This window comes from Pipistrellus kuhlii, unplaced genomic scaffold (genome assembly GCF_014108245.1).
Source record: "Pipistrellus kuhlii isolate mPipKuh1 unplaced genomic scaffold, mPipKuh1.p scaffold_m20_p_22, whole genome shotgun sequence".
Classification (NCBI taxonomy): Eukaryota; Metazoa; Chordata; class Mammalia; order Chiroptera; family Vespertilionidae; genus Pipistrellus; species Pipistrellus kuhlii.
The window spans coordinates 3,371,137-3,397,539 of NW_023425521.1; the positions used below are offsets into that span (position 1 = coordinate 3,371,137).

Genomic DNA, 26,403 nt, shown 5'->3' on the forward strand with positions numbered 1-26,403 from the left:
TTTATGTTTTATTCTAGGTAAAAAGTAATGCGGTCCGGGCCCTTGGAAATTTGCTTCATTTTCTACAACCATCTCATATAGAAAAACCCCAATTTGCTGAGATCATTGAGGAGTCTATCCAGGCCTTAATTGCTACTGTTCTGATTGAGGCTGCCATGAAAGTCCGATGGAATGCTTGTTATGCAATGGGAAACGTGTTTAAAAATCCTGCTCTTCCGTTAGGTAAGGAAGTTTTCCTCTGCTCTCTGGTGGAGGGTCTCTTTGGCAGCACACACCATCTATAGTGTTATTAAAAATGTTCTTCACAATATTATTTATCACAGTATTAGAAAACAATGGAAACATACTGAACATCCAAGCTGAGGGGAATTGTCTGAGATCAACCATGGTACCATGGTATATATATTCATTGGGATATTTTGTTGCCATTTAAAATTATGGTTACAGCCTGGCTGGTGTGGCTCACTTGTTTCGGCCTCATCCTGTGCACCGAAAGGTTGCCTGTTCAGTTCCTGGTTAGGGCACAACTACAAGTTGCAGCCTTGATCCCCAGTAGGGGATGTGCAGAAGACAGCCCATTAATGTTTCTCCTTCCCCTTCCCTCTTTCTAAAAAATCAATTAAAAAATAAATAAATAAAAAATAAATAAAAATATACACACACACACACACACACACACATATATATGTGTGTGTATATATATATATATATATATATATATATATATATATATATTTTTTTTTTTTTATTAATCCTCACCCAAGGATATTTTTCTCATTGATTTAAAGAGAATGGAAGGGAGGGAGAGAGACAGAGAAACATCGATTGGTTGCCTCCTTTATGCACCCCAATCCAGGCCAGGGACCAAGCCTGCAACCCAGGTACGTGTTCGTGACTGGAATCAAACTCACGACCCTTCAATCCCCAGGCCAACACTCTAACCACTGAGAAAAAAATCGCTAGAGCCAATTAAAAATCTTTTTTTTTTTAAGTACCAAAAAATGTGGCAGTAATTCTTTAAAAAACACACCATAAACTGACAACTTGAGCACTAATGTATATGTTTCCTTCTGCATGCCCTTCTCCCTCTCCCCCTATTGATTTCTAAATCTTCCTTCCTTTTAATGACTGGGTTCTTCCAGGAACAGCTCCGTGGACCTCCCAGGCCTACAAGGCCCTGACATCGGTTGTGACGTCATGCAAGAATTTCAAAGTGCGCATCAGGTCTGCCACCGCCCTTTCCATCCCGGGCAAGAGAGAACACTATGGGTCTGTTGACCAGTACGCTCAGATCTGGAATGCATTGGTCACTGCCTTGCAGAAGAGTGAAGACACCACAGACTTCTTGGAATTCAAGTACTGTGCCAGCTTACGGACCCAAATCTGTCAGGCGCTGGTTCATCTCTTGAGCTTGGCCAGTGCCTCAGACTTGCCTTGCATCAAAGAAACCCTTGAGTTGAATGAGGACATGATCCGGTCCTATTTCCTACAGTTTTTAAAATCAGGAGCGGAGGGAGATGACGCTGGAGCACCCCATAGCCCACAGGAAAGAGACCAGCTGGTCAGATCAGCCCTGGAGCACATCAGCACTGTCCAGGCACTGGCTGGCGACACAGCCAAAAGGGCCATCATGGCCTTTTTAGACAATATCCTGACTGTTTATTTGGCCTCATCTGGATCATAAGTGGCACGCCTAGGATGAGCCAATCGGTGAATATTCTGCCATACTTTTCAGGGGTCAAGTGATAACAGGAAGACCAGAGCTTGAACATCAGATATTCAGGATGTAATCTTAGGGGCGAAAGTAATCCATCCATGATTTATTTAGAAGGAGTTAGCAGCTAATTACATTTTCCTAGCCCTGGCCAAGTAGCTCAGCTGGTTAGAGCATTTCTCCTTAAACCAAGGTTGCAGGTTCAGTCCTTGATTAGGGCACATACAAGAAGCAACCAATGAATGCATAAATAAGTGGAACAACAAATCGATGTTTCTCTGTCTCTCCTTCCTCCCTCCCTCCCTCTTCCTCTTTTCCTTTCTCTATAAAATCAATAAATTTTTAAAAATGTTTTAATGTTTCCTAACAGGGCTCAGCCACCTTAGAGGCTGAATTGGCCATGGTCCGGGATGTTGGAACCTCTGTCCCATGCAGCCAGGAGCCCAGGAGTTGGGCTGTAGTGTGGGCTGAGCAGAATGGGGGTTGTGAAGGGTGTTACATCTTAGAAGTTTTACAACAACAACAACAACAAAAAGACAGCAAAGGGATTTAGAAATTTTGTCTGTGGGAATTGTCTTACTTTTATAATAAACCAATGAAAAATGGTGTGTCTATTATCTCCTGTTTTTATCAAGTTGCGTTTATAGAAAGCTGTACCAAACTCCCCAAGTGCCCACCCCAGAAGCCCCCTCCAGACCTCCTGAAGGAAGAGGCATGTTTTCTTGTCATTTTCATAAAAGTAAAAAATGTACAGCTTATTCCTGGTTCTTTGGACTTTCGCTGGTGGGTTTCTTGATAAAATATTGTAAAATATTTTATCAAGAAATATTTGGATGGTTTCATTTGATGTCACTCTAATCCTCTGCTTATCCTGAATAAAATCTAATATTTTTCTTTTTAAGCCTTTTGTTTCCATGAAGATTTCCAAGTATGAAAACAGATGTTAGTGTTCGTATGCAGGGAAAGAGCAAAGGTAAGCACTTGTGGAAATTCCCTGAGCTTCTGTCCTGGTGGAAGGCTGGCCGTCTTCTCACCGCACGTGGTGTGAGTGCACCAGGGACAGGCACTCCGCTCCGACTCCCTAGGCTGGCGCCTCAGTAAAGCTGCCGTTGTTAAAGGAAGCCACGTAGAGAATAAAGAGATCTTGTTTGATGAGAATCAGTAAAGTCTGGCTCTGGTTCAGAATTCTAATTCAAGAATGCCAAATTCTAAACTTTTTTGTATATATTTATAATTTTTTTAACCCTAACCTAAGGATGTGTTATTACTGACTTTTTTGAGAGGGAGAGAGAGACATTGATGTTAGATAGAAATGTTCATCAGTTGTCTCCAATAGTTGCCTCTAAGTGGTATCAAATCCGAAACCTAAGCATGTGCCCTGACTAGGAATCAAACCTGCAACCTTTTGGTGCATGGGATGATGCTCCAACCAGCTGAGCCACCCAGCCAGGGTTCTTTTGATATTTTATTGTTTTTTAAATATATCTTTATTGATTTCAGAAAGGAAGTAAGAGAGAGAGGGATAGAAACAGAGTCCGCTGCCCAGGCTCTATGCCAGGCACTTAGCGAAAGGGAGCGCCCCTCTAGATGGCGCTACCTGCCTCTGGGCTCCAGCCCGGCCGCGCGGGGGCGCCCGGGCTTCCTACCCCTCAGGGCTCCCTCTAGTGGCCGCCGGGGGCCTCGCTCCGTCTCAGGCGCAGCTCACGTGACCGCGCTCAGGGCCTGCAACCGCTGTCACTCAGGGAAACAAGATGGCGGCTGAGGGCCCCGTAATTCAGTGGGCGTTCTCCATCGCCCCGCCCAGCCGCCACCTCTGCCCTCTGCGCCCCCTTCTCCCCCCTTCTCCCGCCTCCGCTCCGATGTGAGGGGCTGGCGGGGCGGGCGGTACGAGCAGCCCGCGGCCCCGCCCGCGTTCGGGCCCGAAGGTTCCGCCGGGGCAGGTGGGCCGCCGCCCGCGCGGTGGTGATGCCCAATAAGGTGGCCGCCGGGCCGGCCCCCGCGGCCTTAGGCGGGGACAGGCCTTCTCTTCCCCTCGCCCGGCTCTAACCCTGCGGCGCGGACCGGGTCAGGTTGGGTCGCCGGGAGCCTGACCGGGTCCTGGGTTCCTTTATTTTTGCTGCTGGCTCCCGCCGCAGTTGCAGTGAATGGCTAGGAAGCAAAGCAGGAAACCAAACAAACCCGAAACAAACGTGGTGATTTACCCGGTTCCTAGTCCTTGTGGTGAAACCCATAGTAAAAGGGAGAAATCCTGGGCGCAGGCGTCACTGATCGCATTGCTTTGCCTGAGACACGCAGTTTGGTCCCAGAGAGAGATGTGCATTGATCATGCAGCCGCACTTGCTGAAGATGAACTTTGCACCAACTTCTAAGTCACTCTGCAAAAGTATGGGGGGGGGGGGGGGGACTTATTAGAAAATGGCTTTTCTTTTTATCCAATTTCAAAGGATAAAGTCCTTCCTGGATCTGTAATAAATGTATCCGTGGTGACTCCCCTCCAATGGACTCACGGAAGTTTCTCTAGGCTGGTCCTGAGGTGCATTTTTTTTTTAACCACACAATTACCGTTTTGTGTTAATATGGTAGCTGCATGTTACTAAATTGTGGGGGTAAAAAGCATAACTTGTAGCAATACTCTACAAAATTGTTTTCTTTATATGTTTTTTAAAAATAAATACTTTTTATTGATATCAGAGAGAGAGAAACATAAATGATGAGAGAGAATCATGGACCCTATTGGGGATCAAGCCAGCAACCAGGGCATGTGGCCTGACCAGGAATCCAATGGTGACCTCTTGGTTCATAGGTCCACGCTCAACTACTGAGCCACACAGGCTGGGCTCCTTATATGCTTATTAATCTGGATTAACTAAGAATCTCATTTTAAGAGTACTTATATTTGAGGAAATGTGTTGTTTTTTTTAAAAGAGACTAGGGTAGCCCTGGCCCTATACTTATTAGAGAAGTGTCAGTATTAAGCCAAGTGTAACACCGCTTAGACTGTCCTAACAGCAAATGAAAAAAAGTCACTTCTTATTCCCAGAATGAAAGACCCATAGAGACTACCCCAGGACATTTTGGCAGGGCAGTTCAGCTAACATTCTCTTTGAAGGCCTAGCAAATAGTATTTAGGATTGATAGCTGTGTATACAGAGTTAAATTACAATTTGTGGTTGGGTTTCCTTTTTTGTTTTATTTATTTATAGAGGCCCAATGCACAAAATTCATGCAAGGGGCTTGGCCCTGGCAGCCTCAGCAGCTTGCCTCGGCCCTCACAGCCCCTGCTTTGTTTGGAAGATCTTTTGGCTATCAGATCTAATTAGCATAAAAACATTCATTGGGCAAATTGCCTATCAAAATGTAATTAGAACAATTTTTAGTTTCCCAAATACAAAATATTTAGAGTTATAACACCCACTGAAGATTATCAAACCCTCATCTATTACAAGTTCTCACCTAGTATCAATCATTTATCCAACCAATCTTTGATGAGCATCTGCTACTGCTACATGCAAGGCACTGCTAGGAGATGCTGGTTATATAAGGTTAATATAAGCATATATCACTTTTAATTTCATAGAAAGATAGGACAAGTATATACAAGTTCAACTGAGTTTAAGGGGCTACACTTGGTTTCAGACCCTCTTTCCCAAAATGAATTGCTCGCCCTCCAAAATCCCACCTATAGAAATTTTGGAGACATCACTGATTCAGTGGTAGCCCCTGACTGATAGAGCGGTAAATTAAGAATCAGACATGGGACCTAAGAATTTTGAGGAAATGGCAACATATTAGAACTGTCAAGTGTCCTCCTCTCCACCACCCTAAATGCTTTCTTGGGAGCAGTATGGCCCAGAGGAGGAAGAAGGTCTGTCCCTCGTATTTCAGATTGCCAGAACTGGACTAGCATTTCTGAATTTCCTGGGACGCCAGGCTCTGTGGGTTCCTTGGGAAGCTCTGCAGCACCTCCCATCTTCCCACCCCATTTAGAACCCCTGCCCCCCTCCCTGGGCTGCTGGAGTCTGGAGCCACCAAGGTCTACAGCTCAAATCCTGCCTCTCTGTGAGTGGGAGGCTGTTATCCCCTCGGCAAGTGAAAAGGATGCTTGGTCCCTGGTGATTCTGGGAAAAAGCTCACTCTTCTGCAGTCTCTCTCAGCCCAAGAGTAACAAAGGCTGCCTAAACAAAGGCTGGAACCTGAGGCGGGGGAGGGGTGTTTGGTTGCTAAGGGGCACATGCATGACACAGCTGCCAATTGTGACAAGGCTGCCAATTGTTCGGCTTCCGTCCAGTGCCCGGCTCACTCACTGTGCCCCACTCCCCTGGATCACTCCTTGTGCCCTCCTCACCTGGGTTGCTCACTGCGTCCCTCGTTGTGACCCACTGGCCTGGGTCGCTCGCTATGCCCTGGACCTCTGGTTGTCATGTCTGGGCTGCACCTCTGGGTCCCATGGCCCCTGTTTATGTGGCAGCTGTTGAGGCTGCTGGTCCAGGCAGCTCAGCCTTCAGACTTGGCCCTGGACCCTGTCCTGCTGACCTCCATCCCCTCAGGCCCGATCGAGCCCTGGCCTTTGGATCAGCAAACCCCCCCACCTGAGCCTTCAAATGCCTTTAAAGAGGGTGAATCTCCATTGCTCCAACAAGAAGCCTCGGCTCTGCCTGCAGAGGCCTCCAAGGAAGTGAAACGTCCTCCAGCCCTTCGGGAGGCCCCAGCTCAGCGAGCAGAAGCCACTTCCACCCAGGAGGAGACGTCAGCTCAGTTTCCACCCCAACAAGGGGCCTCAGCTCAGTCTACAGCATCCTCTGAGCCATTGAAACCTTTGCCAGCCCACCAAGGAATTCCAGGTCAGCATCCCATTCCCGCTGAAAATATCGAATCTTCGAGCCAGTGGACGAGCTCACTTCCGCCTCAAGTGCCTCTTGCTGGCGTAGAACCTTCTCCAGTCCATCCGACGGGTGGAGCTCAGCCTCCAAAACCCTCTATAGATGTTGCAGCTCAACCTTCGGTCCATCAGGAGGTGGCAGTCTCACCTGCAGGTGCGCGTGAAGCTCAGCATCCAGTGTCGTCCCATGTTAATGTGAAAGACGTCGCTGTGGGGGTTTTGGTATCTCCAGAGTCCACGAAGGAGATTGAACTATTTGTAACTGGGCAGGAGGTCTCAGGTCATCCTCCAAAGTCGGCTGAGGAAGTCAAAGCTCCAACTCAGCAGGAGATCCCGCCAACGCCCCCTGAGAAGATAGCGTCATCTCCATTGCAGCAGGAGACCCCAGCTCAGCCTACTCTGGGTGCCTCAGCCCTGCAGCAGACTGCAGCTCCTCCACATTACCCCGAGGTGACACTTCCACACCCAGAGACTGTTCAGGCTCTGCAGCCAACCTGGGCTGAAAGCACTGTTCTACCTTCGGGCCCGGAAGTTCTAATAACTCAGCGACCAGAGTCATCTGAGACAGTTCCTCCAGAGACTGGACAGAGTGCCACCGTGAGCATATGTGAGCTCTGTGCCTGCAGTAATGGGACTCTCTCCTGTATCGGTCTCCGCCCAGACGAGAGGCTCCTCAGAGTGCCCGTGCCAGAGCCCAATGCCTACCAGGGCCCCTTCTCGATCTTGTAAGAATTGCCTTTCCTCTTTTGTTCTCTGCATCCTGCCTGACGTGGCAGCCTCTTCCCTGAGGTCTTCCTTGGCTTTCCTCCTCTTCTCTAACCCTCATTGACTTGCTTTCTGTTTTTATCTTTTGTCAACTATTTCTTATCTGCATTCTCCTCCTTACCATTGTTTCCTCCTTCACCAGTCTTTTCATTGCCGATATTTTTTCCCTTATCTATTTTTTAGTCCCATTATTTTATTCCTTAACCTCTACTTGCCTCCTCCCACTTTTGCTCCGTCCTCTTTACAGCAGCACGGCTCTCTCCCCATCTCACTGGTAGTGATACAACAAAGCGGTTACGAGTAGAGATTCTAGAGCCAGAGTGACTAGATTTGAACCCAGGTATGTCATTTATTAGTGTTGGGACTCAGTTTCCTCATCTGTAAAATGAAGATCATGATATTGATAGTTGCCATTTCATAGGATTGTTGTAAGAGTTAGACGAGTTAATATATGTAAAGTACTTATATCAGTGCCTAACATATGTATGTGTTAGCTATTATTATTATTAAATCCCTGTTATATCCAGAATTCATCTTTGCCTCCTGGCTTTATATAAATATATATAAATATATATAAATATATATAAATATATATAAATATATATATATATATATATATATATATATATATATATATATATATATATATATATATTATACATATCACCCATTTTGTATCCAACCCAGGGCTAAGTACTGTGGGAGCCACAGAAGTGTGACATTGTCTATAGAACATGACAATGGTAGGTGGAAAGAGAGAGGATATGCATAAAAAAGGAGGTAACATATAATTAAGTACTAAAAGAGATATAGACCAGAGATGCAATACTTTAGCAGAATCTATAGTCACTGGGGTGTGGAAGTCAGGAAAAGCTGTATGGATAAGCTAGAACATTAGCTGTGATTTAAAGGATGGCTATGGTTTGTTAAATTGAGAAAAACTAATGAGTACAGTCTAGGCGGAGGCATGGCTGGAGGAATGATCACGACTTAATAGACCAGTCTGATTGTAAAGAATTGGTTTAAGAAGCAGTGAAAAATATGATTATTAAAAACCTTGGCTACCAGCTAGAGGGGTTTGGAAGTTACACTGAGATAGGGAAAGCCACTGAAAGTTTTCAAGTGAGAGAGAGATATGATTAAAATAGGATTATTTTAGATTCCATACGTAGAGCTATCTAGAAAGGAAAGCGTGATTCAAGGAGACCAAATAGGATGTGCTAGCAAATTCTGGGAGTAAAGTGGGAAGGTGCTGAATCAGAGCAGTTGTGATAGGAGTAAAAGGAGAACCCTGGAACAACTGATAAGATTTAGTGACTGACTGGAGATGGGAGATGGAATGTACAGGAAAGAGAAAAGTCAAATATGACCCTATAACATTTCTGCCCTGGATGATGAGGCGAATGATGGTGATATGACAGGTGGGCATACAGCAGTGGGGAAGGAGAGCCTGTTTGAGGAGATGAGTTCAGTTTGGTCATCTTTTATGGGTGAGCAGGAAGTACCCAGAAGGCTTCCGGTGGAGTGGAAATGTCCCCTAGGCATAGGGCAGATAGGTAGGTGTGACTTTTTCTGACCTTCCTGGGAAACGTGTCTGTAAACGGAATGGGTAAGTTGTTGCTGAGGGAAGAGGACAAAGCTAAAGGTGAAGATGCAAAGTCATCCACAGGTTGAAATTGAGCCTCAGGAATTGAATACCTTTTTTTAAACACTTATAATTCATAGACATATTCTCCCTGTGTGTTTTTAAATGTCACAGAGGTATAGAGTATAAAATGTGAAAATCCCACCCTCTACCGTTCCTGTTGTGTGTGTCTATCCTTCCATCCAATCTCCCTTCCTTCCTTCCTTCCTTCCTTCCTTCCTTCCTTCCTTCCTTCCTCCCTTCCTCCCTTCCTCCCTTCCTCCCTTCCTCCCTTCCTCCCTTTCTCCCTTCCTTCCTTTTTCTTTCCTTCCTTCCTTCCTTCCTTCCTTCCTTCCTTCCTTCCTTCCTTCCTTCCTTCTTTCCTTCCTTCCTTCCTTTTTCACTCCTTCCTTCCTTCCTTTTTGCATTTTCCCCTAAAATATTAATGCTTTATTCCTTGCTCAGTGATTTGTGCTTTTCCCTGTCAAATATGTCTGTGAAAGCTTTTCATATTAGTCCTCTCATTTCTCACTGCCCTCATCCTTCTAACACTCGAGAGATTTCCACAGAGGCACTGAGCCAAAACTGTGCTGTGGCCCGGCATAAGGTTTCTTTATATTTATTTACTGATAATGATAATTTGTTGCCATTTTTCTGTTGATTTGTAGAAGTCATTTTAGATTTTAGAAAGAATGCATTCGAAGTATTAACTGGCATTACCTATCCAAGAGAACTTCAGGCTCTGAGCTGCCTCATTGTCTGTGCCAGTGGCCCCACATATTGTCTTTGTTAATTGTGTAAACTGGGAAGCTGGTAGCTGTGGAAATTAGAAAACTGGTATTTTCTGCATTTGAATATTCCCCACACGGTTGCCATGATGTTTTACTTATTCTGTTCATTCTTTTCCTACTTATTCAAGGATATTAACTGTTTCTTCACAGAAACTTGCAAGGAAACTTAATTTCTTACATCAATAAAGATACATGGAAGTCATACCATTTGGTTGCAAAACTGTGAGTATATTCTCTCCCAAAATGAATACAGCAAATAACTAACTGCATTGTAAGATCCTTCTTGGTCCAGAATTTTGAGATCAATAACTCTGATAATGGTATTTCCCTCTCCATGTCCCAAATCAATCACTATTGATTGCATTTCTGTTTCTTTAAAAAACTAAATTTGGCAGGCCCTCTTTTTTTAAAATATATTTTTATTGTTTTCAGAGATGAAAGGAGAGGAAGAGAGAGATAGAAGCATCAATGATGAGAGAGAATCATTGAGTGGCTGCATTCTGCACACCCCCTACTGGGGATCAAGCCCACAATTCAGGAATCCAACCCTGACATCCTGGTTTATAGTTTGAAGTTCAACCACTAAGCCGGGCTGATATATTTTAATTGCCCTTAAAGAAGTTGTGCCAATCAATGGGCCAAACAGCATCTATTTCCCTCTACCTTTTCACCACTAGATAGTCTCCATTTTTTTTGGCTGATCTAATGGGTGAATAAAAGGGGTCCCATATGAATTTGAATTTTTCTGATTAATTGTGACCTTAAATATTTTTATATATTTATTGAACTTTTGTATGTATTCTCTGAATTTGCCCTGCCCTTTTTTTTTTTTTTTTTTTTTGGCCCATTTTTTAAATATTGATTTGTAGAAAAGTCCATTTAGGCACATAAGAGATTTGGGGGAAAATATTTACATTCAAAGTACCTGGTATTTTTCATGACAGTTTGTGTGTCATATTATTAGTTCAACTTGAACAGATTGTCATAAGTGACTTTTGGATTATTAATAAAAGACATAATAATGGCACCATTACCCAGGTTTCCCATATATATTTCTGTGCAGTAAATAGTTGTAGTTATTTTTCATTTTGTTTCAGAAATAACCTTTTCATTTTTCAGAAATCTCAGTGGAAATAATTTGAGAAAATTACAAAAAGATTCATTTGAAGGCCTGCTGTTCCTTCAGTATTTGTAAGTTAATTATATTTATTTGAGTTTTGTTTTTGTTTCTTGTTTCTATTTGAGTTTTTAGTTATGTTATCGATAAATAAGGGTTTCAAAACAGATTATCTCTACAATTTCTCCCATCAATAAAATTCTACAATTCTGTAAGTTTGTGTAGGGCTCCAGCCCACCTCTAGCACTTAATATCGCCTATGTATTTTTATTTTTTTAATCATATGGACAAGATATAGATAAAAAAACTCTCCAGTTATAGAGAAAAGTGATAATACAGTATAATTATACACACTCATATGAGCCTTGTTATATAAGTGTTCATATACCATCTGCTTACATTTATATTTAGTTTAGGGCCCATGATCAAATTGGACCTATGGTGTGTGTGTTTTTACAACCCATCAGTTCAGAATGATTTTTACGCGTAAAAGAAAAGAAACAAAGAAGGTAGGTATTCAAGACAGACTAAAGCCTCCAAAGTTTAAAATATTTACTACCTGGTCTTCACAGAATATGTGTTTGTTTGTTTAATATATATTTTAATTTATTTCAGAGAGGAAGGGGAAGTGAGAGAGAGAGAGAAACATCAATGATGAGAAAGAATCATTGATCAGCTGCCTCCTGCATCCCCATACTAAGGATGGAGCCCGCAACCTGTGCATGTGCCCTGACTAGGAATCAAAACATGACCTCCTGCTTTATAGGTCGATGCTTAACCACTGAGACACATGGTCAGGTTACAGAAAAGGTTTAATGTTGATTTAGTGAAATGAGAGGAATTCAGCTTAACCTCAAATTGTTTCCTATAGGACAAGAAAATTATAGAGCTCTTGCATTAATTTGAATGCTATTAACCCAGAATTTTTTGATAATTTAATCTTAATTACATTAATATTTATATATTTAATGTTTAAGCAGATTAATTATGTAAACATAGCATTATTAAGAACATAGTAAATTACCTAGAGAGCAGACTGGTGGTAAGGATTTCAATACAGGAATTGTTATACCAATATTAAAAAATAAATGCTTAAAATGGTGGTTAAATGGTATAATTAGAAGTGTCTACACTAAATAAGCATATTAGAAATGCCCCACCTCCACTAATAAAAGAGAAATATGCAAATTGACAGTACCTCTGCAATGCTCATCAGCCAATCAGGAGTGAGAATGCAAATTAACCCAGCAAAAATGGTAGATTAATTTGCATACACAGATGTGGAGTGGCCAGAAGGGGCGGGATGCCTGCTATGAGGGGAAGGGGAAGGGGCAGAGGGAGCTACAGAAGCGGCATTCCACCATGAGTGAGGACCTGAAGGCTCCTCGGCGGCTGGGAGTGAAGCCAGGGAAAGAAAGATTTATTCTTGCATGGATCTTCATGTAACAGGCCTCTAGTTTCAAAATAAAAATCTCTCCAGCCTCCTTGTCAGAGAAGAAATGTTTGCCTAGTAATGCTGTTTATTTATAAGGAGATATTTTTTGCTATAAAACTCAATTATGCTCCTTTGTCCATGGCATTCAGAGCTGTGTGTGTCATTAATCTTTATTAAGCAAATGAATGGTGCTCTTTAGCAAATAGATTCTTTTTTCAAAAGCAGAAGGCTTTAGGGAAGTGAGTATAAAGAGTCTTATATGACACCAAAAATAGTCCTGTGGATTACCAAACATTTCAAGCCTTAGGAGGACACCACTTTTATATTAGTCTTGGGTATCTGCCATCTGGGTTCCAAACCTTATAGTTTGGAGAAAAGCAAATGAGGTAACTGCTCAATAGATTAGGTTATTGTTTATTTCTACTGTGAAATACTTTGTAAACTAATTATTTCATGCTATCATAAGTATTCCCATTCACTTAAAAATGCCAATCAATAAATAAGCTAGTAAAGCCAAGCACTATGCCTAGAATTGTAGGCACAAAGATGGGTAAAACAGGGTTTCTACCCTTCAAGTAACTCATGATCTCATGGGGAAAAGAAACATCAGCTCTAATAGTGCACAAGTACTAAATGGAAGACAACATGCTACAGAGGTACACAAGAGGGAGCCATAAAGTGATAAAACTGAAAATCATTTTTCTCTCTCTACTTCCCTGCTATTTGTTTATTTCATAAACTAGAGGCCAGTGCACAAAATTCGTCCATAGGCCTGGCTGGTGATCAGGGCCGATCGGGGTCTTCTGGCTGCCAGCTGGGCCTTCCTTTTTTTTGCACCGCCCCCTGTGGTCAGCGCATGTCATAGTGAGCAATCGAACTCCCAGTCTCCTGGTCAAACTCCTGAGTTTGCACATTAGCCTTTTATATATATCCTAGTAGCTCTGTGCACAAATCCATGAGCCAGTAGCTCTCTGTAGGGCCTGGCTGCTCTACGCCTGATGCCCAGAGGCTCTCCATGGCCCAGAGGCCCATCCACTGCCAGGCGTGAGACACTTACCTAATCACCCGGGCGACAATACAAGTGTTAACCCCAACCCCCTGGCTGCTCTGTGCCAGCTGCCCAGAGGCTCTCCAAAGCTCATGTGGAATGCTTACCTTATTGCCATGGCAATAAAGCAAACATTCGGCCAGGCTGCTCATGTTGACTGCTGCCTCCCTGGGACTGGGGGACTCTGGCGGGGCTTAGAGGACTGGATGCCGCCATCTTGTGGCTATGGGCACCGCCATCTTTGTGATGGAGTGACGGTTAATTTGCATATTACCCTTTTATTAGATTGTATATAGATAGTTGAATTTTCATATGTTCACATGTCTGTTTTTAACATAGTAGACAATGCAAATGAACAAGACCCAGTGCATACTTTCAAGGAGTCATTCTCAGAGGAAACAGGATATAAAAATAACTTTAAAACGAGGAAATAGATATGGGCAATGGGGGCTATAAATTGCTTTTGATTACAGCAGAGGGAAAAGAGACTTCAAGTTGCATTAGCAAAGATGCTACTGGAGTAGCTTTTTGAACCTTGAAGGGCCCTTGGGGATCATCAGACAGACATCTTGGGTAGAATAAGCTTGTAAAAGGAGCACCTGGAAAGGCAAGACACAGGAAAAATACATTTAAAAATATATATTTTGCTGAAACTGGTTTGGCTCAGTGGATAGAGCGTCGGTAGTGGATAGAGCATCGGTCTGCGGACTCAAAGGTCCCAGGTTCGATTCCGGTCAAGGGCATATACCTTGGTTGCGGACACATCCCCAGGAGGGGGTGTGCAGGAGGCAGCTGGTCGATGATTCTCTCTCATCAATGTTCTAGGGATAGAGAGTTAGAAACATCGATGAGAGAGAATCATCAACCAGCTGCCTCCTGCACACCCCCTCCTGGGGTTTGTCCGCAACCAAGGTATATGCCCTTGACCGGAATCGAACCTGGGACCCTTGAGTGCGCAAGCCGACGCTCTATCCACTGAGCCAAACCAGGTAGGACAGGAAAAATACATTTTAGAGTACAAGTAGAGAGAGTAGCAATTTAGAATCAGATCATCTAAAGCTTTGAATGCCAAGCTACCATATTATCACATAGTGCTCTAGGACAAACTTTAGCCTACAGCAGAATCACTTGGAGGGCTTGTTAAAACTCAAGCTGCACCTCACAGTTACTGATTCAGTGGGTCCAGGGGAGGATTGAGAATTTGCATCTTAAGTAAATTTTCAAATGATGCTGGCTAGTATTTGAGAGTCACTTCTGGGAAGCTAATCTGGTGACTGTGTACAGGATAGATTAGAAAGGAGAAGAGGATAGAGGGAAGCACCAGTCAGAAAACAGTTATACTCATCCAGATGAAAAGTGAAAGACTAAAGTGGGATCAATGGAAATAAGAGAGCCAACTATAGACAACAGTAGGTGTTTTCAAGTAAAAATTAAGCATAATGTTGTTTTCTGTTGTCCCACCACTGTACAACTGAAGCAGTTACATTCATGGGTTATTAAAGCAATGTAAAATTAAAATGAATTTCTATTAATATAATAGAAAGTATCATTCTGAATTAGTTCAAAGTTCTGTATTATTAGAGAAGTAACTTCCTTTCAAGTTATGTGAAAAGGCATCTTTTATTTCATCTGATATTGACTTAAACAAACAGAACTAAACCAGAAGGGTGTGTAAATGTGAGACTGTTTCTTTTAATATTATACATTTATAATTACATATAAAAATACAACCTTTGAGCTCATAATCTAAGTTTGATGGGATAAAAGGTCATCTAGTTGATTCTTCTGCTCTCAGGAAAGATTACCCTTAAAGTCTATCAAGATCTATAGTTGCATATTTTATTTATGAAGATCATGAAAGTGAGAGAGGTGAGGGCAGGGTTAGGGGCTCTGAAAGGTTCAAATCACAATTCCTAAGATTTCAAGTTTAGACTAAAGCTACATTTTCAATATTTCTATTCTAACCTCTATCAATTATTCCTACTAATTAGATATTTAGTAGCTAATTGAGACACTATTTTTCTTTTACTTTTTTTAGAGATTTATCCTGCAATAAAATACAGTTTATTGAAAGGAATACATTTGCATCACTACCTTTTTTGCAGTATATGTAAGTTATACATATAACTTAATTATCTTTATAATTTTTATAAAACTTAATTGTAAATCTCATTGTTATTCACTGTTTTGTATCTAATGTACTCATATATAAACATGAAAGCATAAATCATAAGCAAATCTCTTCTACAATGAGATTTAGTGTGTGGAGGGAATATTGAGGTTGTTTATTATGTATAAATTAGAATCACTGCCAAAAGGTAAATGATCAGATGTAATATTTTTTGTCTTTTTTTTTTTTCCTTGTGTCTTTTTGTAGAAATCTTGGTTGCAATTTAATCACAAAAGTGAGGTTTGGAACATTTCAGGCCTGGCATGGAATGAAGTTTTTACACAAATTGTAAGTAAAATAGAAGCCAAAACTATGTAAAAAGCTATATGTAAAAACAGCATACAGTGATTGGTTAGTTGGATGTAAGCCCAGTTTGAATTCTGAAAAGTATGGCTTAAAAGCCATTCATTTTTTATTCAAATGAGGAAAGTAAGGTACAAAGAGACCAAGAGACTTGTCTAACTCATATGGCACTGCCTGCTTTCCCTGGTACTGACCTTTGGCCTGGGCAATAGGAGGCACCAAGCACATAACGTTCAGTGTAGCATCGTCCTGGGAATCCCAGTGGTGCTGCTGCTCCGATACATGAATGGTCCTTGAAATTCCACATCTGAATTTAACTTTGATTCCTGTTCATGTGCAAAGTTCCTAACTGCTTAAATGTATGCAACATAGAACTGAAATAATTAAGTTTAGTTCAGAGTTCTCCAGGGAGCAAAAAGTGTAGGTATTTCCTCAGCCATGAGTCTCTTTTAAATGATAAAGCAGAAAGAATTTCTAAAAATCTGCCACACAGTACTTCTCTCCCAATCACCCAGAACATTATTTTTCATAAAGTATATGCATCTGAAGTGAATTATCTGTGGCAAGGGGAACCTTTGAGATAATTTTAATTTCATTGCATTTTTCAGAATTCTCAATCGGAATCCTCTGACAACTGTTCAAGATCCATATCTTTTTAAATTGCCAGCATTAAAATATTTGTAAGTATACAACAATCTCATGGCTCATGAGATGATTTCTGCTTTCTTACTTTCATCAATGATTAAGTATTTTGGATTTTGACTAAAAGGTCATAATTTACATTTTAATTGGGTTATTGGATAAGAGTTATTGGCACAGAAAAGTGATTAAGAAAGAATGTATATGAACAAGACAGCCAACAGGAAGGGAGTGGCATTGAAGAACACATACAGATATGGAACATGTAGATGCATCTAGAAATACTATTGACATCAGAAAGAAACAAGTTGTACATTATGTATTAAAAGAGTAATCAAATGGTGGGCGCAATAGAGAACGAGAAGTAAGATAAGTAAGGTTTTAATCAAAGAAAAAAGATTGTTTCACCAAGGTCATTCATTTGATGACACAAATAAATTTAAATTTCTTCAAGAGAACAACAAATACGTAACTATCAACAAGTGAATCTAAAAACTAAGGGAATTAAAAAAAATCTGATGAATAATATTAACTGGTGAATATAATGGAATCAGGGTATGGAAGGGGAGTGAACTGACGAATCTCAGGGAAAAGGGGAGTGGGGGGTGTGGGAAGAGACTGAACATAAACTGTGCACCTATGGATGAGGACAATGGGGAGTGGGGAAAGAGCAGAGAGTGGGGTGGGAACCTGGTGGAGGGGAGCAATGGAGGGGGGGAAATGAGGAACATTTGTAATAATATGAACAATAAAGATTTATTTAAGAAATAAATAAATAAATTTATTCAAGAAGAGCTCTCTGAAATTATCTATGGCAGGTAAGCTCTTAAGCTGGCTTGACAGAAACCAGAATTGAAGTATTCACATGTTGCTAATTGTCTTTTTACGTGTACAGTTTTTGCCTTTGGGTTTTTTATCATGCATGTTTGGGCTTTCTCCTCCAGAGACATGGGAAGGACACACGTGTCACTTATAACAGTTGGGAGCGTCCTCATGATGACTCCTCAACTGGAAAAATTGTAAGTTGATTTTTCTTATATTTATTTTCACTTGGTCTTTCCTTTAGGCTTCTTTATTATTTTCTTTCTTTTTTTTAATTGAATTACTATCTGTGTACATATTTTAACATTCCCCTCCCCTTCTTTATTATTTTCTAAGTCAGGCTTCTTGAGGCCAGGTAACCACATAAAGTTTTTTATGCCCAGAGACATTTCTAATGTATGTACCATTCATAATTGGGAATTGAGAAAGAGACTCTATAAGATGGGGACTTACCCAGAGTCTTCTCAGAAGTCTTCCCTCTTCCTGTGTATTCTCCACCCAAAGTGAAGTCTTTGGGGTGGGAAAAGGAGATACTTCTGAATTAAACTACGTATTAGTGCCACCCAATTCTAATGCCTATCACCTCTATTCTAGGTATGCCATACCCACTGTCATTCTTATCCTTCTGATGGGCACTTCTGTCCTTGGCTCTATTTATTTACTATATTCAAGAGTAGCAAATGGCCAACTGATCCCCACCGAAGTGCTCAGGTGATATGCCCAAACAACTCTTATTGTTGTTAATGCTCACCCAAGGATATTTTTTTCTATTGATTTCAAAAAAAAATTTTTTAATCCTCACCTGAGGATATTTTTCCCATTGATTTTCAGACACAGTGGAAGGGAGTACGGAAGGAGGAGAGGGGTGGGGATGGGATATATATATATGGAGAGAGAGATGGAGAGAGAGAGAGAGAGAGGAGGGAAGAGAGAGAGAAACATCGATGTGAGAGAGACACATCCATCCGTTTCCTCCAGTACTTGCCCTGACTGGGGTGGGATCCAATCCAAGACCCTTCATTGTGCTGGCCGACGCTCTAACCATGGAGCAGCTCTGGCCAGGGCAGCCCCAACAATGCTTTTCTTCACCGCTCTGGGGCAGCCTGGGCCTGCCAACTCAAGTAACTCCTTTGCCACTAATTTCCTCTGTGTTTCCATTTATAGGATCTTACCTAGCCATTTGACCTGCTGCCTCTGCCAATTTAAAAATAATATTGAGACTGTTGCCAAGACAGTCAAACTGCAGTGTGATACTGAATGTCTGAAAAATATACCTTGTGGTGAGTCTGAATTGCCCAATGATAAACTTTTAAATTTTTATTTATGTTTTAATTTTTAAGCGATGATAATAAATTTTTAAACAAATAACTGCATTGTTTTTATTCATTCATTCACTCAGTCAGCGTTCAACTGCCTAGATTTCTAAGACTACACCTTGCTAAAAGTCAGGTAAAGAACAGGAGAGGAATAGGAGGGGAAGAATGGAAGCGGGGAAGGGAGTTAACATCAATGGCCACATAGTGTGTGTTGTGCTCTCCGCTGGCTGCTTTACTTCCAAATGAGAACTTGTTCATTAGTGTGTCATCAGTAAACTGGTTTTGTATGCATGTGGTTTCAATTGCTCTTTGCCTTGTATTATAGGATAGGTATAGGTACATTTTTTTATTTCATTTATTTTTATAATTTTATAAAAAGAGTACAAATGATGCTGTTTTATTTGGAACCTGAGAGTTTCTGGATCCACCCCCAGAAGCTGCTACCCAGCCCTTCTAATGGACAGAGGGCTTTTGCATCCTTAGACCGGCGGTCGCCAACCTGTGCTCCTTGGACCCCTGGTGGTCCCTGAGGTCTGAAAGGTTGGCGACTGCTGCCTTAGACCATTCGGCTCTGAATCTGCTCTGAAACACAAGGTTTTCTATCCACCAAACACTCAGATGCTTTTAAGTATTTTTCTACATATTAAGCTACTGGCACTGCTTGATAACTTCCAAAATGCTTTCCTGCCCAGATAGCTTGAATGTGGGTCTCTATCAGTGATCTGGGGCACATCATAAAATAATAACGCTGTTGCTAATTTTTTAAAACAATGTTTTGATCAATTATATTGTTCCCTTTTACCTCAAGGGTGGGCACCACAGGCATTTTAATCTCCTTTCACAGGTGAGTAAAAACAGGGTCAGAAAGGGCCAAGTGCTGTCACCTAGTGCCAGGTCCCTGGCTTCAAGTTGGGGCTCTCGTAAGCCCATGCTCCTCCTTTCTCAGGGCCCTTACCTCCTTCTCTGGTCCTCACCACCACCAGCAAAACTTTTAATTTTTCTGGAAAAGAAAACCCGGCTGCCCAATGGCACATTTGACCTCCATGCAGTCAGAAGCTTTCGATGGTTCCCCACATGAAACTGAAAATAAAAGAAATATCATGAAATGAAAGCAAAGAAGGCAGCTGACAAAAATTACTCTTTCTACCCTAGCCAGTTTTGCTCAGTGGATAGAGCACAGCCTGGGGCCTGAAGGGTCCCAGATTCGATTATAGTCAAGGGCACATGCCCGGATTGCTGGCTCAATCCTCAGTAGGGGGCATGCAGGAGCCAGCCGATCAATGATTCTCTCATCATTGATGTTTCTGTCTCTCCCTCCCTCTTTATCTCTGAAATCAATAAAAATATATATTTTTTTAAAATTGCTCTTTCCCCAAGTATTATTCCATAGATTTATTGAACATTCCACAGTGGCACACAACCTCGCAAATCTTTTTTTTTCTTTTTTTTTTTTTTTTAAGGTATTATATGTGTACATGTTTTACCATTGCCTCCCCCACTCCCATACATGCCCTCCTTCCCCAGAGTTTTGCGTCCATTGGTTATGCTTATATGCATGCATACAAGTCCTTTGGTTGATCTCTGATCTTCCCCATATCTCCCTAACCTTCCCGCTGTAATTTGATAGTCTGTTACCTTGGAAATCTTTTGATCTACATCCCAGATGCCTGCCTAAATTTAACTGAAGAGCAAGAGTGGACATAGTGTTTTTTTCTGAATAGTGCCTTCTGTTATGGGGGCTGGGATATGTGGGAACAGGGACCAAGCTAAGGAATGGGTGGGTAAGTGGAGACGGGCGTGTCCAGATGAGGACCTGTTAGCAGTGGGCGTTAACTGTGGTCGTCTGTGATGGTAGCAAGAACACGAGCTCCCTGAAGAGTGGAGAGAGGAAGCCTCTGGCCCCCTCTGCATCTCAGGCAGGACAGGATGGGGTGTGTGAATGTGGGGAGTCACAGCAGGTCTTCAGGTTCTCACTGAGTGGGTCTTTCAGACTTGGCTTTTCTTCAATAACCGGCATTGGCCCTTGGGAACCAATAGAATAATTCTAAGTATAGTTACTATATTCCACACTACAGAATGTTCTCAATAAATAACCACTTTCTAAAACGATGCCTTTTCTCCTTTGTTGTGTTGACAATAATAAGTTTAAGTTGGGATTTATTTTTCTCCTCTCTAAATGGCACTCAGATATTTGCTGATTCCCAGTTTACTTGACTGGGATGGATGGCTGTGGACTGAAAAAAAGCTGTCCTGAGAGTCTTTCATTATCAAAAGTGGTCTCTCCTTCTTTGACAGACGAAGAGATGCTTATAGAAGGACCATTCATGCAAATACTGCAAGGCCGGAAGCACACCAGCACCGAGCTGGCCGTTGAGCCAGAGGGGGCATCCTCCCACAGAAATGGAGAGCATTCATCATCCCTCACACGTGAGCCCCTGGACTCTGATGATAAAAGTGATGTTATGCGTGCACCAGTTACATACGGCCCTACTTCTTGGAGGAAAATCTAGAAAACCTAGAACCAATGTTATTACCATTCATTAAACTCCCCTTTTCAAATGTACAAGATGGAGACATGTCCCTGAGTCATTTGGTAAACAACAGAGGGACTCTTTCTCTTAAACCCGAGCTTTACCGTTAAAGTTACAAAAATAAACTGAGGGAGCTATTTTCTGGAACAGGCCCCCTGACGAAGCTGCTCAGTAAACAGCAAGAAGAGAACGTCTCCAAGGCAGAGCAGGCTACGGATCAATGGGAAAAGCCGAGGCTGGGAGCTCCGGGTGAACGGGAAGAGGAGGAGCCCAATGAGGTGAGGACAGCTCCCCAAACATAAGACCTGGGCTTCCAGTCAGTCAGGACACGCCGTGAAAGCACCAGGCAGGAAGGCCAAGCGCCTGGTCTGAATCTTGTCTTGGCCATGTGACTTTGGCCAAGACAGTGATCCCTCCTTTGCTCATCTGGAGAATGGTGCCACTGTTCCTAGGGTAGACGAGGAAAGATAAATTGTACAAAAAAATGCTAATGCTCAGGTTACATAGCACATTTTATTTGGTATGTTCTTTTTTTTAATTTTTTTAATTGATTTTTTACAGAGAGGAAGGAAGAGGGATAGAGAGCTAGAAACATCGATGAGAGATGAGAGAGAAACATCGACCAGCTGCCTCCTGCACATCCCCCACTGGGGATGTGCCCGCAACCAAGGTACATGTCCCTGACCTGAATCAAACCTGGGACCTCTCAGTCTGCAGGCCAACGCTCCACCACTGAGCCAAACCGGTTTCGGCTGGTATGTTCTTTAAGAACCTATAAGCTGCCCTAACCGGTTTGGCTCAGTGGATAGAGCGTCGGCCTACGGACTCACGGATCCCAGGTTTAATTCCGGTCAAGGGCATGTACCTTGGTTGTAGGCACATCCCCAGTAGTGGGTGTGCAGGAGGCAGCTGGTTGATGTTTTTCTCTCATCGATGTTTCTAACTCTCTATCCCTCTCCCTTCATCTCTGTAAAAAATCAATAAAATACATATATATTTTTTTAAAAAAGAACTCATAAGCAATTCATCTGAAAGAATGGGGTTTTAGAGAAGTAGTTAAGAATAGTTAGCCCTGGCCAGTATGGTTCTATGGTTAGAGCATAGAAGGGTCAAGGGTACATATTTCGATTCCTGATCCCCTGCCCTAGTCGGGGCTTTTGGGAGGCAACCAATAGATCTCTCTCTCTATCTATCTCCCCCCCCCCTCTCTCTTTATCTATCTTTATCTGTATCTCTATCTCTCTCTTTCTCTCTTTTTCTCTCTCCCTCCCTTCTCCTTTTCCCCTTCTTCCTCCTCTCCTTTCTACTCTCTCTAAAAATCAATGGGAAAAAAAAATCTTCAGGTGAGGATTGAAAACAACAAAAGGAATAGTTAGAATAGACTAGAGAAGAATTTGTTTTTATCCTTTCCATCTTTGTTTTTTTTCTTCTTCTTTTAATGCGTCCTTTGTTTTTGTTTTTTAGCTCACAAAAGAAGTGCCGGGATATGGCCATAGCAACAACCTCATCGTGGCAATAACTGTGACTGTAGTAACAATAACTTTTATTGTAATTTCCTGTCTCATTGCGGTAAGACAATAGTCGATTCAATTTCCAAAATATATTCTGTCTTTAGAATAGATTTAGAACCCACAATCTGAAAGTCAAGACCACTATCCTACTGACTTCTACTTGATATTCCTCGTTAGCCATGAGCACTGAGATATGCTTTGTTCTTTTACTATAAATTATATTCCAGGGATTTTTAAAGGAGGCCCACCCACTCCCAGAGATCTCTGTGGAAGTGAAATCAAGATAACAAGCCCCTAGAATAGTTTGAAATTTTAAGTTTAACTAGCCAGAGCTGACATGATAGCAAAATTTCTTCAATTCAAAATGGATGATGTTAATTTGATGAATACTCACCAATTATTCTCTTTCTATCGTGGGAAAGAGCTGTTTGAGCCTGATACCACAGGCAGAACCCTTTGATAGATTTGACCACTATGTCACCATTAGCACACTTAGCACTAGTTTATGCCAAGCATAGGATGAAGAATTTTCCATATGATGTCTGACTCAATCCCTACAGTCCCGTGAGGATGATAAACACCCTCTTCCATCAATGGAGATAACTTCAGGCCCAGTGGCCAAACCAAAAGCAGAAGCCCATTTGCCCGACTGCAAAGCCTGTGCCTCTTACTCCACTGTTCTGTCTCCTCGAACACAAAAGCACTGAAACTCAGTGAAAGCTGCTGAAAGGAGTAAGACAAATGAACAGGAAGATGATAAACAGTCAAGGGGAGAAGAGGGCAAGGGCTGTGAGGAGGAGGCTTTCTGTTGACAGTCTCTCATCATATGTCAGTCCTCTCGTGCCTTATTGGGTGTAGGTTTTGTAACAAGGCCTTTGTCACCTCATGATATGAAAATAGTCTCTAGTATTTGCAAGTCCTTTTTATAACATTTCTTATACGTTTTTAAAATCTGTCTATCATTCATTTTTGTTTTTAGTCTGGTTGACTGTTTATCCCCCACACAAAAAGGCAATTGTTTCAGAATCTTTTATTGAATGACTCATTCTTTCTTCTCTGATCTAAAATACTCTCTTTGTCTGGCTTCTATTCTGTTGATCCAGTTATTTTTTTTTCTGTACCAGTAGCAGTATTACCATATAATAGTTCCAATTCCTTTTCATATATTTTGACATCTAGTAGGATAAGCTCCTGTTTTGTTATCTTGTTTTCCATACATTTCATAGCTATTCTTGCATATGTTTCCTATTACATGTCAGCTGGCCAGTTTTTGTCTTTTTTTTGGGGGGGGAAGGGGGTTTGTTTAAAAGCTACCTTGGAATTTGAATAGGATTGCACTGCATTTGAGGGTTAAGTTGTGGAGAATTGACATGTTTACAACATTCCAGGAGCATGGTCGTCATTCTTCCTAATGTCCTTCAGAAGAGTTTTAATGTTTTCATCACACAGGTCTTACACATTTTTTGTTAAGTTTATTCCTATGTACTTTCATTGATATTGTAAATGTGCTCTTTCATTTTTTAAACTAGTTATTTGTGGGAGATAGGAAAGCTATTGAGGTTTGCCTGTTGATCTCTTGATCATGGATTTAGCCATCTTACTAAATTGTTGTAGTACTGACAATAACATTTTAATAGATGCTGTTGGGCTTTTTAAGGTTATACATCATCTCATGTGCAAACATGTTTTATCTTTTTTCAATACTTCATTTTTTAAAATTAAATTGATTAGGACCTCCTAAAAAATGATGAATAGTAACGGTAATATTAGGCATTCTACTTTTGTTCTTGACCTTAAGACAAAGCTGCTATGTAGGTTTCTGGTAAGATACTTTTATTTTATTTTCCTACTTCTAGGAGTTTTTTTGTTAAGAATTACCTGCTGAATGTTCTCTAAAACAGCCAATAAAATACATTTCCAGCTGCATGCAAAATCCTAAGTTAGGAACTAAGGAACAAGAGTCACATGACTCCTCAAAGAGTTCCGGTCAGAAAAGTTATCATCTCACCTAAAGGGAACATATACAGATTAAGAGATAGTGGTCATTGTGATGAATAATCATGATGTTGTTTTCTTCCAAAAAAGATTTATTGTCATAGAACACCATCAAAGGAAAGTAAAGAAGGAAGCTCAAGGTAATTATAAGTCTGGCAATTTTTATTTATTTTTTAAAAATATATTTTATTGATTTCTTTACTGAGAGGAAGAGAAAAGGATAGAGAGTTAGAAACATCAGTCAGCTGCCTCTTGCACACCCCCTACTGGGAATGTGCTTGCACACCCCCTACTGGGAATGTGCCCGCATCCAAAGTGCATGCCCTTGACCAGAATCGAACCCGGGACCTTTCAGTCCGCAGACCGATGCTCTATCCACTGAGCCAAACTGGTTTCGGCAAGTCTGGCAATTTTTTTCGGCAAGTCTAATTTTGGAAGTAGAGAAACTTCTTCCCATATTATTATGTAGTCTGATTTTTTTTTCCTATTTTGTTTGTATTCAAAAGAGAATCTTTTGTATTTTGGTTCTGGTTATGACCTTTCATCTGATTTCACAACTCACTTTCAGCCTGCAGTATGAAAGTCAGCAAGCTAGATAACCTGGCTAGTTGGCGTGATTTAATGTATGGGATAAAGCAGCTAGCAAAATAAAAGCACTCCCCCCCCCCCCACCCCACCCCCAGCATATGATGCCTGTGAGCCACGGTCTAAAGGGGACCTGAGGAAAATGTTTCTGCCCCGTGTGCCTGTGCTTTTTGGCTTTCACTGCATGAGGGCCCTTGGTCAAGGACCAAGGCAGTGAGTGGGGCTGAAAATGCTGCCCGTGCTCTGCCAAGCCGCATGGAAAGGTCTCCCCAGAGACACTGTGGGGCCGCTTTAAACAGAGAACTTCAGGAAGCCCAGCATGCGAGGACTCGTTTTCCAGGTCCCAGGCCTGTGGTGGTTTTGCTCGTGAGTATGGACCCAGGTCCCCATTAGTCCTCCTAAGACCAGAGCTATACGTGTGAGAGCCATGGAAATGGCATGAATCGCTAATTGTCAGTCTGCGTTTTTCCTCCAAGGGGCTTTCCCCCATTTTTCCGGCATATGAGACGGTCACCGGAACACAAGATGCAGGTAAATCTGAGGAGGATCGAGTGCTGTGCGGGGACACGGTAGGAGGAACACAGCTCATACCCCCTGTCTGCTCTAGGAAGGCGGTTTCTGGAAGGGGCAGCCGCTCTGGCTGAGGGACCTGCACAGGCCTCGCAGCGCCGCCCGCGTGGAGAGCATGGCCCGGGAGCTGCACGACCAGGAGCCGGCCGCTGAGGATGAACTGTTCTACAGAATGTGAGCGACTGGGAGCAACTCCGAGTTCTTGTCACACGCGAGGAAATAATGAATAGCTTTAGTTGTTCCTTCCGGGAGTGAAAGCCTTGTCCTTCTCACTGCAGGTTGCGCGGAGAGTTCTCCGTGGTGAGGGTCGCTGCCACAGACCCTGCGGCCACCAGCCCAGCGAATGAGCACATGACCCTGCCGCCCAGCGAACCCCCTCCTCAGCCTCCCTGAACGTTCTATTGGCCTGTGTGTACAATAAATATTGTTCTTTTTTTCCCCCGTCCATTATCTTGTGATTTTTTCCCCCAGCTTTATTGAAGTATAGTTGACAAATAAGAAAAAACAAACAAAACTTATAAATCCTTTTTTTTTTTTTTCTTAAGGAGGGTGGGAATAATCTGCAGCAGAGCCCAGAAGACCAGCTAT

General features: G+C 42.0%; 2 protein-coding genes across 5 annotated transcripts in view; both read left to right on the forward strand.

Annotated features, from left to right (window-relative positions):
* HEATR6 (HEAT repeat containing 6) overlaps positions 1-2,319 on the forward strand; it is a 28,972-nt gene extending 26,653 nt beyond the window's left edge. For all 4 annotated transcript variants that reach the window (XM_036450930.2, XM_045586165.1, XM_045586166.1 and 1 more), the window contains 2 exons: positions 18-222; positions 1,143-2,319. In XM_036450930.2, the coding sequence (XP_036306823.1) occupies positions 18-222; positions 1,143-1,684 (747 nt within the window). In that variant the 3' untranslated portion in view covers positions 1,685-2,319. The remainder of the gene's footprint in view (positions 1-17; positions 223-1,142) is intronic.
* A 3,015-nt stretch (positions 2,320-5,334) lies between these two features.
* On the forward strand, positions 5,335-26,249 carry LRRC37A (leucine rich repeat containing 37A). The gene is made up of 15 exons (XM_036451422.2): positions 5,335-7,318; positions 9,924-9,995; positions 10,893-10,964; positions 15,412-15,483; positions 15,751-15,831; positions 16,455-16,526; positions 17,430-17,504; positions 18,472-18,587; positions 20,919-21,050; positions 21,305-21,432; positions 22,619-22,723; positions 24,751-24,800; positions 25,722-25,776; positions 25,853-25,989; positions 26,094-26,249. Exons 1-15 carry the CDS (start codon positions 6,135-6,137, stop codon positions 26,206-26,208), a joined length of 2,466 nt encoding a protein of 821 aa, XP_036307315.1. The 5' UTR covers positions 5,335-6,134; the 3' UTR covers positions 26,209-26,249.
* The last annotated feature ends 154 nt before the right edge of the window (positions 26,250-26,403 follow it).